Here is a 13,534-nt window from a genome sequence, read left to right on the forward strand (position 1 = left end):
CATTCTCCTCACTTTATGGATGAGCAAAGTGAGGCACAGGGTGGTTAAGTAACTTACTTAAGATCAGACAGTGGGATTCAAACCCAAGTAGTCTGAGTCTAGAGTCTCCCTCACTACTGCCCTCCAAATGAATGTATCAGGTAAGATGAGCAAATACTTGACTGTAGGTAAGCAGTAAAGGATGGCGGTCATTCTATTCTTTATAGCGCTAGTTAGAAACCCTGTGCCCAGAGGCACCAGGGGGGTGCAGCTGGTTACAGTGTCTGACTCTTGGTTTTGGCTCAAGTCGTGGTCTCAGGATTGTGAGATCGAGCCCTGTGTCAGGCTCCACAATCAGCAGGAAGTTTGCTTGAGATTCTCTCTCCTTCTCCTTCTGTCCCTCACTCAGCTAGCTCATGTGTTCACTCTCTTTCTGAAATAAATAAATCTTTTTTTTAAGTCTTTTTTTTTAAGAGTTTATTTATTTATTCATGAGAGACACACAGAGAGAGAGGCAGAGACACAAGGCAGAGGGAGAAGCAGGCTCCATGCAGGGAGCCCGACGTGGGACTCGATCCCAGGTCTCCAGGATCTGGCCCTGGGCTGAAGGCAGCGCTAAACCGCTGAGCCACCCCGGCTGCCCTGAAATAAATAAATATTTTTTTTTCTTTTTTTTTTTTTAAGATTTTATTTATTTATGATAGTCACAGAGAGAGAGAGAGAGAGGCAGAGACACAGGCAGAGGGAGAAGCAGGCTCCATGCACCGGGAGCCTGACGTGGGATTCGATCCCGCGTCTCCAGGATCGCGCCCTGGGCCAAAGGCAGGCGCCAAACCGCTGCGCCACCCAGGGATCCCTGAAATAAATAAATATTTAAAAAAAGAGAGAGAGATGGGACACCTGGGTGGCTTGGTGGGTCTAGTGTCTACCTTCAACTCAGGTCACGATCTCAGGGTCCTGGAATTGAGCCCGCATCAGGTTCCTTGCTCAGTGAGGGTCTGCTTCTCCCTCTTCTGTCCCTCCATCCCCCAACTCATGCTGACTTCCTCTCTGAAATACATAACATTTTTTAAAATAAAAATTAAGGAGAGAGAGAAAAAATCTCCATGCCCAGGTGTGAGCAACATTTAAAAAAAAAAAAAAAAGGTAAACCTGAAAATGACTTAAATGCCCAATAGTAAGGAAGTAGTTAAATAAAGTAATGAAAGTCCATACAATAGAGCATTACTTATGAAAATTATTGAAGAATTTAAGGGAATTGTTATTAAAACTGACAAACTTGGGGGGAGAAGTTGTTCATATTTATAACAACGGGAAAAAAATAGAAGTAAGTAACCTACGTATCCTAGACTGTCCTCTGCATTTTCCATTTCCCCACAATCATACCCCTTTCTCTGTCACTAGGCCTAGGGTTATTCTGTCTTAAGAAGTCAGGGAATAAATCAGTATTTTCAAGTCCTAGGCACAAAAACATTACAGAAAAGCAAATAATCTTACCAAAATATCTTTTATTGCAATTCTCATCACTTTTTCAGTCTCATTTATTTCCAGAGGTCTGGCAATTGCTTCTGTTCTCAGTTCCTATGAGAAACAATGAAATGAAATTACAAGTATTTTCAGAAAATGAATTCTCAAAACTATTCCCCAGATCTGGATATGGCTTATAGATTAGTTTTCCAAAGTTCTATTACAGGGTACATCTCTGATGTAAAATTTTCTTCCAGCACCTCTTCCAAACGTCTTTTTTTTAAAAAGTCGTATCTACTTCCAATGTGAGGCCTGAACTCACAACCCTGAGATCAAGAGTCGTATGCTCCACCAACTGAGCCAGCCAGGTGGCTCCACATCTTTCTAATCCTACTGCCAACCTATCCTCCCTCTAATGCCCTGGGCCGTCCCCAACTACAGCCCCCACATCGCCAAGACACCACAGGCAAAACTGAGCTTACCTCCATCATCTTTTCTCCCAAATTTACTCCTTTCCCTACATTTGTTCAGGTGAATCCAAAACCAAGTGTTGCTCAACTTGCTGTATGAATCCTCTGCCAGCTTCTATGATCTTTCCTATGATTGATTCCCTCTAAGTTGCTTGTTGTTGATAACTGATACCAACCATAATGAGAGGAGTCACCATGGCCCTGCCCCTGGCATTAACCATGAACCAATCAAGGGAGGCATCCGTGCCTATCACAGTGCTAGGAACTTCTGACACATGGGATTTCAACGCCAATGCAGTTATAAGGTTCCTGCAGCAAACTCAGCCTTGGCTTCCTTTATTCCATGGTACTCCTCATATCCCCAACTGATGGAAACTATGGAGGGCAGGGATTATGACCTACTCAAGGACACAAGGCACAGTGCCTTGCCTGTGGTGGGTGCTAGTCCTCAAGGAATGTTTGTTGAGTGTATGAAAAACAAATACTGGGTAGGGGATCTTCCTCAGATTACAGCTATATACAGAATGTGAGAAGTACCATATTCTTGGCTCCCATGGCAATTGTTCAGCCACTGATTATTTCAATTCATTATAGGATGGTGCTAAGAATCCCTAGTAGGAATCCTAATTGAAGTCATACAATGAAGCCACAGCTCTGTGGCAATTATCAAGTGATGAGCTCTTGTCTCTAGGTATGTTAGAAATGCATGCAGATACACACCCACATGCACTATAAAGAGAAAACATAGAAGGCCTGGAGCTGTCTTGTTAGTTATCTAAATTAGCTATTAGATAAGAGTGGCAGTTTTATTCTGTCAACTGCCCTTCACCAGGTGGCAACTGCTAGGTTAATATATCAAGAGCAGGATAGTGAGCTGGCACCCAAGTCCCCTGCTTCCAGGGACAGAAATGAAAAGCGAGAGGAAAAATACCATTACACTACAGCAGTGATTCCAGAACACAGGCCAGGCAGTGAGAGAGGTCATGGCTGACTTACCGACTGGAACAAAATTAATTAAATGCACTTAATTTAAAAACATTAGAGGTGAGCATGCATGCTTCAAATGCCATAAATCCTTACAGATAAAAATTAAACAAAACTCCATTTCTTCTTAAACCAGTAGGTCCCAAACTTTTACTGCACAATGGAATCACTTGGAGTTCTTTAAAAGCTGGATGTCTGGGCGGCCCCTGAGTGGGGTGCCTGGAGGGCACAGTTGGTTAAGTGATCAACTCTTGGTTTTGGCTCAGGTTGTGATTTCAGGGTTTTGAGATAGAGCCTCAAGTTGGGCTCCACACTCAGTGCAGTGTCTGCTTGACATTCTCTCTTCCTCTCCGTCTGTCCCTCCCACTGGCACCTCTCCCCCACCCCGCCCCCACAAATACATAAATCTTAAAAAGGTGGGGGGGCTGGATGGCTGGCTCTCACCCCCAGACATTCTAATTCACTGGTATGGAGGACAACTTGGACATTTAAAAGGACTATAGGAGCCACACTCTTATTAAACAGCTCTGTAAACGTAGTGGATGAAGCATTATCCTTGGTTGGCATTGTCTAGAACAAGGAGTGCAAATAAATTTTAATGGTAACATCAACTTCAGCTGAGGGGTAGTAACTGGCTAGGTCACAGGCTGCCCAAATCTGCTGCACATTAGATTAGCTAAGACTTAACAAGCCCCAGTGTCCATGTCTACTCCAAGCCAATGACACTGGCACGGAAGCCAAGTATCAGTAGTTTTTATAGGTCCCCACGGGACTCCTCTTGGGAGCAAGGTCTGGGAACCATGGGCTCAGAAGAGCACTTTGTAGACACAAATGCTGAGTTCCCAAGGAAAAACACCATGACCAGCAAAGTCTGCCATGGGCACAAGGAGGCAAGTGCCAGAAGCATGCCACATAACTGCCATTCCTGAACTAAAAGTCAAAGCTATTAAGAACAGAGCAGCAGCCACTAGAATCAGGATTAGCAGTTCATACTATGACCTCCCTGCACATTCCTCATTTAATCAGGTTCAGTGTGATGAAACGAGGACAGGGAAATCACAGAATCGGCAAGAAAACCTTGAAAAATGCTCAGCTAAGTATTTAAGTATCTGAACTCAGCTCACCCTCAACTCTACTTCCTTGCCCAGCAGGTCATACAGAGATGCTCCTTTGGAGGTGATTTCAGAAGCAAGCTGCCTGGCTGCTTTCAAATCGGCAATCTGGAGGGAAAATATCAAAAACAGAAACCTCAGTGACAGGTTTTTAACAGACATTCAGAAACAACCAGTTTGTTAATAACAATTCCTGCCACCAGTCAGGATACCTGACTGCTAAACACGTTTTCCACAAGACACATATTTCCATCCTGTGCATGAGCTGTTCCCCAGAGGGGAACCTCAGAGACACGTTTCCTGCTGCAGAATCCTGCTGTCCTGTGCTCAACCCTGCTGCTTCCAGCTCTCTGCCTCCTCACAGCAGGGTGCAGGGCTGCCGAGGGTCCCAAGGTCCCGTGAGTTAACATGTGCATAGCAGTAGCTGGCTCCTACAAGGGTGGAGCTACTGCTGGGAAGATGCCAGCCTCTAGCCCCAAGCACAAGCTTCTTTCTTAGGGTTCACAGGTCCCCCCAACACTTCCTTGTTCATGCTAACTTTTCCAGAGAACCCAAACATTTCCTTACTCTGCTCACTCTTCCTCGCTCCCCAATGAAGTCCCACCTCACTTTTATTCCCAAGCCACGGACAGCAAGTCTCCCTCTGCGTTCATAGCCACTGACTTTCTTCCCCTTTCCTTAGTCCCCCAGGGTTCTGCTTCCTCCAGCTACCCCACACACACAACCTCATTGCAGCGAATGTCCCATTCCCTTTGTCTCATCATCTCCCCAGCTTCCCACTTCCCAGCCCTGGAGGCCATCAGAATTCAGTCCCTGAACTCTTCTCTACCCCCTCTCCATCCTAAGCTCAGGCGGCAACACCTCCTATGACCGGAGGCTGGACGCCCCCATACTCAATGTGCTCCCATCCAAACTCCCCACCTTTCCCACCAGGCCTGCTCCTTCCACAATCCCCTCCATTTCAGTAAATGCAACTTCACCACTGCAGGTACTCAGACCAAATACTTCAGAGCTCTGATGGCTAAACTGTGTGGCCAATTTTCAATGTTAAATTATTTAAATTTAAATAAAATTTGGAACCTGGTCATTCGGTTGTGCTAGCTACACAGGATTAGTGGCTGCTACAGTATGGCATAGATACAGAACATTTATCATCACAGAAACTTCCAGTAGACAGTGTGGCTGTAGGATCTTCTCTGCATGGTCGGTTTTCTCTCAACTCACATCCAAACCCACAAGATCCACATTTAAATTAGGTTCTAACTTCTGGCCCCTTCTTTCCACTGAGCAGTCTGGCTCCTAGTTACAAACCTAAATGTGGGGCAGCCCGGGTGACTCAGGAGTTTAGCATCGCCTTCAGCCCAGGGCGTGATCCTGGAGTCCTGGGATCGAGTCCCATGTCAGGCTCCCTGCATGGAGCCTGCTTCTCCCTTTGCCTGTGTCTCTGCCTCTCCTTCTCTATGTGTCTCTCATGAATAAGTAAATAAAATCTTAAAAAAAAAAAAAAAAAACACTTAAGTATGATTTCTCCGGCCTGACCACAGGTGATCACAAAGGCTTCCCCTGGCAGGCCTCATGCAGTCAGCGAGGACTTGTGCCCAGGCTCACACCAGCCAAGGCCCAGCAAGGCAGTGCAGGCTCTGAAAGGAGTGGCAGTCAAGGATTCAGGCCCTCTGACCCCCACCTTCCATCTGCACCCCTAGCCTGGGAGCCTTCACTCCCAGGTCTTCAGGGTGGGTTGAGGTTCTCTTCAGCACCTCTGCCTCTGCCTCCTTGTGGGAGAGCTGGGGAGAAAACCTGAGGCCACTCTTCCCACTGACTCAAGACACACCACTCTTCCTAGTCCTCCCCGCCCGCCGGAGCCTTCTGTTGAGAGCTCCCTCAGGAGACAACCCCTTGAAGGGTGTGTCTTCTCCTGGGAAAAAACAACAGCCTGGCAGAAGAGAGGGGTGATGCTTCCTCTGCTTTTAGCCCCTGGCCCAAACCATCACAGTAGGGGGTTAAAGACTTAACTTTCATTTTTGGCTTGCTGCTTTCACCAAGTCCTCCAACACCTGACAGCTCAGCTCTCTCCCATCTCAGCTGAGCTCCTGACATCACTGCCCTGTTCAAGGTCACGGTCATCTCTTGCTCTCTAACAAGGTCTGCTTCGACCCTCACCTCCTTCAGTCTGATCTCAACCCAGCACTATTACTCAGCTATTAGAAATGACAAATACCCACCATTTGCTTCAGCGTGGATGGAACTGGAGGGTATTATGCTGAGTGAAGTAAATCAGTCGGTGAAGGACAAACATTATATGTTCTCATTCATTTGGGGAATATAAATAATAGTGAAAGGGAATATAAGGGAAGGGAGAAGAAATGTGTGGGAAATATCAGAAAGGGAGACAGAACATAAAGACTGCTAACTCTGGGAAATGAACTAGGGGTGGTGGAAGGGGAGAAGGGCGGGGGGTGGGAGTGAATGGGTGACGGGCACTGGGGGTTATTCTGTATGTTAGTAAATTGAACACCAACAAAAAATAAATTAAAAAAAAAAAAAGAAAAAAAAAAAAACCCAGCACCCAAAGTGATCCTTTGAATCATGTACTTCTCTGCTCTAAGCGCAGTGATTTCCCAGCTCAGAGTCAAAAGTATTTACCGTGGCTGTGCAGGCACCACGCAGGGGTCTGTCACCACCCCGTTCCCAGCTCCCAGTCTCTCCCTGAATGGCCCCGTGTCCTCAAACGCACAAAGCATACTTTCATCAGAGGCTACCTTTCCTCCTCTGCTGCATGGCTTGCTCCTCCCTCCTTCAGAGCTCTGAAGACTCACCAGTCCCATCTCCCTACTGAGCATACCCGCCTCGCCTACCCCAGGCCCTGCCCTGCTTTGACTTCCCCACACACTGATCACCTCTGACCTGCCGTTCCTTCTGCTTTGTGGCTTAGTCTGACTCCCCCCTGGAGCCACAGGAACAGGATTTCTGTCCTTGTTGTTCACGCCTGTATCCCCAGCATCTCAACTGGGCCTGGCATACAGTGGGCTTTCGATACGCAGCTGGATTCATTTCTTGTGCCTTCTCTTTGTAACCAAATGCTGTGAGCACAGAACTGACAAACTGCTCTCAGTCAAGGACTATGGAAAGTACCTGACATGTTCCCCTTCAGAGTTTAAGAAGTACACATTCTGTCCTGTGTCACTGAGAGCCTCTCATTGTCCTTACCTTTGAGCCAAGATCAAACTTGAATTTGCTGATGTCCTCCTCTCCTATCTGAGAACCCTCCATCCCTTTGGTCTTCATAGCATTATAAAGGACAGAGGTGATCTTCAAAAGTTCTTTCACTGCATATCCATCTGCCTGATAAAGCTTCTTGGTATTGAGTTTTATATGTGCCTTGGTGGCCTAGTTTTACACACACAAAAAAAAAAAAGTTTAAGGCCCTTTCATACATAAAATCTAAATTGAATCCCATGTAGGTAATTTGAAAACCTCTCTTTAATAACCTGATTGTGCTGAGTTAAACTTCCAAGGGACTCAAGCGCTGCAAGTGGGTGTGTAAACTGATACAATCTTGATAGAGAGCAATTTGGTAAATAACAATAAAATTACAGATGCACGCATCTTTGACCCAGCAATTCCAATCTTAAGAACTTATCCTAAGGATACAGCCACAAGCAAAATGATACGTATTGGTTATCACTATAGCACAGTTTCAAAAAGCAAAAGTTAACAAACAATCTAAATGCTGATCTATGTATAAATTATATAAATCATGGTATATCCTTGAAAGCAATGCTATCCAGGTATAAGAGAATGAGGAAACTAGATATGGATTTGGAAAGTTCTCCAAAACGTACCATTAAGTGAAGAAAGCAAGATTCTAAGCAGTGGTGTACCATATGCTACCATTCATGTAAAAAGAAGGGAAAAGAATGTATACTGTGTTTGCTTATATACCCATAAAGAATCACTGGAGGATGGAACTGGGGATGAACTGGGTCAATGGCAGACATGACAAAAAGTAATTTTATTCTATATTGTTTCACAATTAAGAAAAAAATCTCAGGGACACCTGGGTGGCTCAGTCAGTGAGGCATCTACCTTCAGCTCAGGTCATGATCCCAGGGTCCTGAAACTGAGCCCTCAGTCAGGCTCCCTGCTCAGCAAGGAGTCTGCTTCTCCCTCTCTTTCTCCCTCTACCTTTCCTCCTGCTCATGCGTGCTCTCTCTTAAATAAAATCTTAAAAAAAAATTTTTTTTTAACTATGATGCACTTTACCTATTCAAAACTAACTAAATAGGGGCAGCTCAGGTAGCTCAGCAGTTTAGTACCGCCTTTGGCCCAGGTCATGATCCTGGAGACCCGGGATGGAGTCCCACGTTGGGCTCCCTGCGTGGAGCCTGCTTGTGTCTCTGCCTCTGTGTGTGTGTGTCTCATGGATAAATAAATAAAAATCTTTAAAAAATAAAAAATAGGGGCAGCCCAGGTGGCTCAACAGCTTAGAGCCGCCTTCAGCCCAGGGACTGATCCTGGAGACCTGGGATCAAGTCCCACGTCAGGCTCCCTGCATGGAGCCTGCTTCTCCCTTTGCCTGTGTCTCTGTCTCTCTCTCTGTGTCTCTCATAAATAAATAAAATCTTTAAAAATAAAATAAAATAAAATAAATAAATAAAACATTTAAAAAAAACCCCACAAAACTAACTAAATAGAATTCTTAACAAATAATGAATCGAAACCAAAAAACCGAAAAGCCTGTACTGGCGAAATGCCTCCACAGGAACCTGGTGATCAGATGGGCTTAGAAAGGTGAAAGTAGCCGTAGCTGCTTTCTGTAGGAAAGAAAAACTTATCTGTAATGTACTTAATAGTCCAACTCCAACAAGTAACTGTCAACTAACCAGGAACTGGGCAATTGCCTTAATGAAGAAAACTCGGTCTTGTTCAGTCTCAACATCAGAAGGGATGTCGGTCTGAGGTTCGTACCTTTCATGGAGAGAAAGACAAGTTAATTAAGCACCAAGTCCACAAAAGACAAAGTGGGCAGCTGAGACGATCTGTAATAGCAGGCTCTCTGAGTGCCCGGTTAAGGGAGAAAGATTAAGAAAGACTTCAAAAGCATCATAAAATACCAAACACCAAGGGGAGTGAATACTCATATAAAAACAGACTTAAGTAACTTCAAAAATCAAATCTGGGGCTCAGCTTCCAAAATTAAATCTATCTCAGACCTCAAATTTTAATTAAAATAATTACAACTATTACTCTGGCTGACAGCCCTTGACCCAGGGCTAACTAGTTAGCTTGACAAACTGCAGTTACTGGAATTCTTCGAGTTACTGATGACCCACCAGCGGTCAGCAGACTGCTGCCCTGTGTCTCTGTACAGCCTGCATGCTAAGAGGGTTTTTACATCTCTAAAGGATTATGAGATGTAAAGAATAGGGTAGAAAGATTTTATGTAGCCTTAACACCTAAAATATTGGGATCCCTGGGTGGCGCAGCGGTTTGGCGCCTGCCTTTGGCCCAGGGCGCGATCCTGGAGACCCGGGATCGAATCCCACGTTGGGCTCCCGGTGCATGGAGCCTGCTTCTCCCTCTGCCTGTGTCTCTGCCTCTCTCTCTCTCACTGTGTGCCTATCATAAATAAATAAAAATTAAAAAAAAAAAAACACCTAAAATATTTACGATCTCCTTAAAAAAGTTTGCCAACCCTGAATTAGATTTTTCACCCAAGGGGCACATGGGTGGCTCAATGGTTGAGTTGTCTCCCTTTGGCTCAGGTCGTGAGCCTGGAGTCCCAGGATCGAGTCCCACATCAGGTGTGGGGAGCCTGCTTCTCCCTCTACCTGTGTCTGCCTCTCTGTGTCTCTCGTGAATAAATAAAGCTTAAAATTTTTTTTTTCACACAAAATGAAATCTGAATCTAAATGATTTCTACTCCAATATACTCACTAGAGCATGTGGAGATCCCTGTCACCCCGAGGAAAGTGAAAACATGAAGAGGAGCGTGGACCAGTGCCCAGTGTCTGCTTCCTACTGAGAAATCTTTTACCACTGCCCAGTACATTCCCTTCTCCCACATCATTCTTTATATACAACTGATTTTTTAACAGGTTATAATTGAGTCTGTCAAACTCAAAATTTACTGAATCCTGTATTTTACAAACAGTACTCTAGGTGGGTACTGAATAAAATATAGTATTCACTCTTAGACCTTAATAAAGTACAATTCTAACCGTCTCACAAGCCAGAGAAGCACTTCAGACACAAGTCCAAAGTTCGGTGTGCGGAAGTTTTCCATAGAGATATGTCGAGGGTATCCCAAGGCTCTCATCATCTCTGTAAAATCTGTCCAAAGGTAAAATACAATTCGGTCAGTTCCCCATCAAAAAGCAGCCACTTATTTACTCAGATGCTTTCCTTGCTTCCCCTTTTTATTCCCAATGTACAAGTTCCCAATGTATAAGACAGTTTTAGGGACTATTTATCAAGTCTCTAAGAAGGGGGATCCCTGGGTGGCACAGTGGTTTAGCGCCTGCCTTTGGCCAGGGCGCGATCCTGGAGACCCGGGATCGAATCCCACGTCGGGCTCCCGGTGCATGGAGCCTGCTTCTCCCTCTGCCTGTCTCTGCCTCTCTCTCTTTCTCTGTGTGACTATCATAAAAAAAAAAGTCTCTAAGAAGGAAAGTAAAAAGGAGATGAAAGTTAAAATACATAATGTGCTTCTTGAAAAACATTTACATTTAATGGGAAGAAAAAGTGGAAGCTGTACATTATAATAGGGTTTAGAGGTTGGCTGTCAATAGAATTTCTCTGATATGTCATTTCTCTCTCGGATACCTTTCTCTTTACCCTCAAAATCAGAAATATCTGGTTTTATAAAATGTCATAGAGAAAAATTATGTTGGGGTGCCCGGGTGGCTCAGTCGGTTGAGTACTCGACTCTTGATTTTGGCTCAGGTCGTTATCTCAGGGTCACGAGATCAAGCCGTGAGGGCACCGCACTTAGCCGGGAGTCTGCTTCTCTCCCTCTCTGCCCAGCACCCCCTGCTCACATACGGGCACATTGGTGCATGGGCATGTTCTCTCTCAAATAAGTAAATCAATCTTAAAAAGAAAAATATGCAGGATCCCTGGGTGACTCAGTGGTTGAGTGTCTGCCTTCAGCCCAGGGTGTGATCCTGGAGTCCCGGGATCGAGTTCCACATCCGCTCCCTGCATGGAACCTGCTTCTCCCTCTGCCTGTGTCTCTGACTCTCTCTCTCTCTCTCTCTCTCTCTCTGTCTCTCATGAATAAATAAATAAATCTTAAAAAAAAAAGAAAAATATGTTAAGTGTTAACAGTGGTTATGTTTAGGAGTGATGGTGGTAGGGCAAAATTCACCTTTCTGAATTATTCTGGAGTTGTCTTTTTATCTTTTTTTTTTTTTTTTAGTGAGCATATGGGACCTTAATAATAAAAGTTTTAAAGGTTAACTGCATTGTATTTAAAGAAATCTTAAAGAGACTGGTTGAACAATACAGTAATATTTAGATTTTTTTTTAATAAGCCAGAACAAGAAACAATAATACTAAGACTTGTAAACCGGAGGTTGCTGTCATTAAGCTTTAAGCAGAATGCAAAAATGAACACAACAAACATTTTCTGGATTTCCACAACATGCCAAGATCTATGTTCGGTGTGCTTCTGGCTCTGCGTAATGCCTGTCCTTGCTCTTCCTGAAGGTTCAAAATATCTCAACATCATTCACAAAGAGGCCACCTGGGTACTGGAGGTTAGGCTGGATCTCACCAGCCAATAGACCAGAAGGTACAAGAAAAGGCAGGTGCAACAGCACAAAGAGCTCTGTCACTGTTTGGGGGGAAATGTGAACAGAGTGATGGTCAACAAAGCAGCAGTCTTCCCACATTGCCTAAATACTTCTTCCCAGTAAGCAATAGTCAAGTGCTGTTAATTCTGCAAAATGGCAGCAATTTGACTATGCTTCTTATTATAAATTGCACAAATGTATGGCATTTATTTAAGGCCAAAACGTTCAGAAATCCCTTCTTTACACCCTTCTCCCGGCACAACTCCATTTGGTGTCCCCTAGCAGAACACTGGCCTCCGCCTGCGAGGGAGGAGAAACCTGTCTCTGTGACACACAGTCACCAAGAACCTTCAAATCCCAGAGGGCGTATAATTGACACCATGACGCTACTAGGTATGTCAATGAAATGTGATGCCTCTTCCCCTATATTCACATGGTAGAAAAAGAGCGATTCCTAACTGAAAGGAGTAATCATTAATGAAAGGTCCAGCAATTCGTCAGAAAAGATGTACCCAGATCACACCAAATTGGCGATCACCTGCTACACCTATGCAGGTGGAGCCAGCTGGCCTAATACCTTCTGATTCAGAAAATGATGGTGCATAAAAGGCAAGAGATGTGGGACGCCTGGATGACTACGTGGTCGAGCATCTGCCTTTGGCTCAGGTCTTGATCCCAGGGTCCTGGGATTGAATCCCACCTCTGGCTCCCCACGGGGAGCCTGCTTCTCTCTCTCATTAATAAGTAAAATATTAAAAAAAAAAAAAAGCAGGGGTGCAAGGGATGTTGACTCACAGAGTCCCATTGCTCCATGCGAGCTTCCACCCAGTTCTAGCTGGGTGACCTAAAGCAAGCTACTTGACCTCTCTCTACCTCCAAGTAGTTCATGCAGGGATCACACAACCCAATTCACTGTGCAAGTGGGGACGAAAATGTGATATTCTAAACAGGCGCCCCCAAAGTAGCACTAATTCGCTTATCCTCATTCCACCCCTCCCCCCTCCCTGCAAAGGCACTGGGCTTCTCCTCGGCAGCCCCTTTAGGAAGCGTGCAGGCCGTGAAGTCAGAACCCCACTGCCAACTCCGGCGCCAGCTCCCCCCGCCGAGCTGCCTGCCCTCCCTGCCCGGAAAGCACACAGTGGTTCAGGGGGGTAAGTGAAACCACGCGCGGGGCGGCGGGGGATGGGAGGAGACTCGGCCGCGGCGCCGCAGGGGACACGAGCAGGGCAGCCTTACTGCGGAGGTCGCGGAAAGACATGGCGATCTGGACCCCTGCAGCTCGGCGTAAGGGCAAGCTCGCCCCTCCGCGCTCCCGGGTCTCTATGGCAACGCGCGGGGCCCTGGACGGCGCGCAGCCGGAGCCAAACAGGACGCGAAGCGAAGCTGTACGGCCGCCCCGCGTGCGCATGCGCAGGGACAACCGGCAGCGAGAGTCCAGGCAAAGCCTAGGGATCCTGACCGCAGGGCAGGGCTGCGGGCCGCGGGGCGTTTGGGTCCCCTTCACACACTTTTCCAAACGCACGTCTGGCACTTGCGGACACACTCTGAGCACCAACTATGTATGTCCCTGACACCTGCTAGGCGGTCTACGTCTTGCTTGTCATTTCTTCCTCAATTCCCTAGAATGTGTGGAGGCCGAGAAAATTAAGGCCTTTCCACCTTAAGTTCAGCCTTAGCACAAGTACAGCCATCTCAGGCCCCTGTGAATAAGGGCTGAAATTTACCT

General features: G+C 45.8%; 1 protein-coding gene across 8 annotated transcripts in view; it reads right to left on the reverse strand.

Annotated features, from left to right (window-relative positions):
* Positions 1-13,534, reverse strand: part of CLUAP1 (clusterin associated protein 1) — a 38,562-nt gene that overhangs the window by 24,488 nt on the left and 540 nt on the right. For 4 of the 8 annotated variants that reach the window (XM_035717259.2, XM_035717260.2, XM_025416713.3 and 1 more), the window contains exons 2-6: positions 10,234-10,345; positions 8,896-8,980; positions 7,220-7,399; positions 4,025-4,120; positions 1,477-1,560 (exon numbers count right to left, since the gene is read on the reverse strand). In XM_035717259.2, coding sequence (XP_035573152.1) covers positions 1,477-1,560; positions 4,025-4,120; positions 7,220-7,399; positions 8,896-8,980; positions 10,234-10,345 — 557 coding nt within the window. Of the gene's footprint in view, positions 1-1,476; positions 1,561-4,024; positions 4,121-7,219; positions 7,400-8,895; positions 8,981-10,233; positions 10,346-12,603; positions 12,778-13,044; positions 13,205-13,534 lie in introns of those variants that run through there. The other 4 variants (XM_025416716.2, XM_035717261.1, XM_025416715.3 and 1 more) reach the window with 3 other exon arrangements.

This window comes from Canis lupus, chromosome 6 (genome assembly GCF_003254725.2).
Source record: "Canis lupus dingo isolate Sandy chromosome 6, ASM325472v2, whole genome shotgun sequence".
In the NCBI taxonomy this organism is placed as follows: Eukaryota; Metazoa; Chordata; class Mammalia; order Carnivora; family Canidae; genus Canis; species Canis lupus.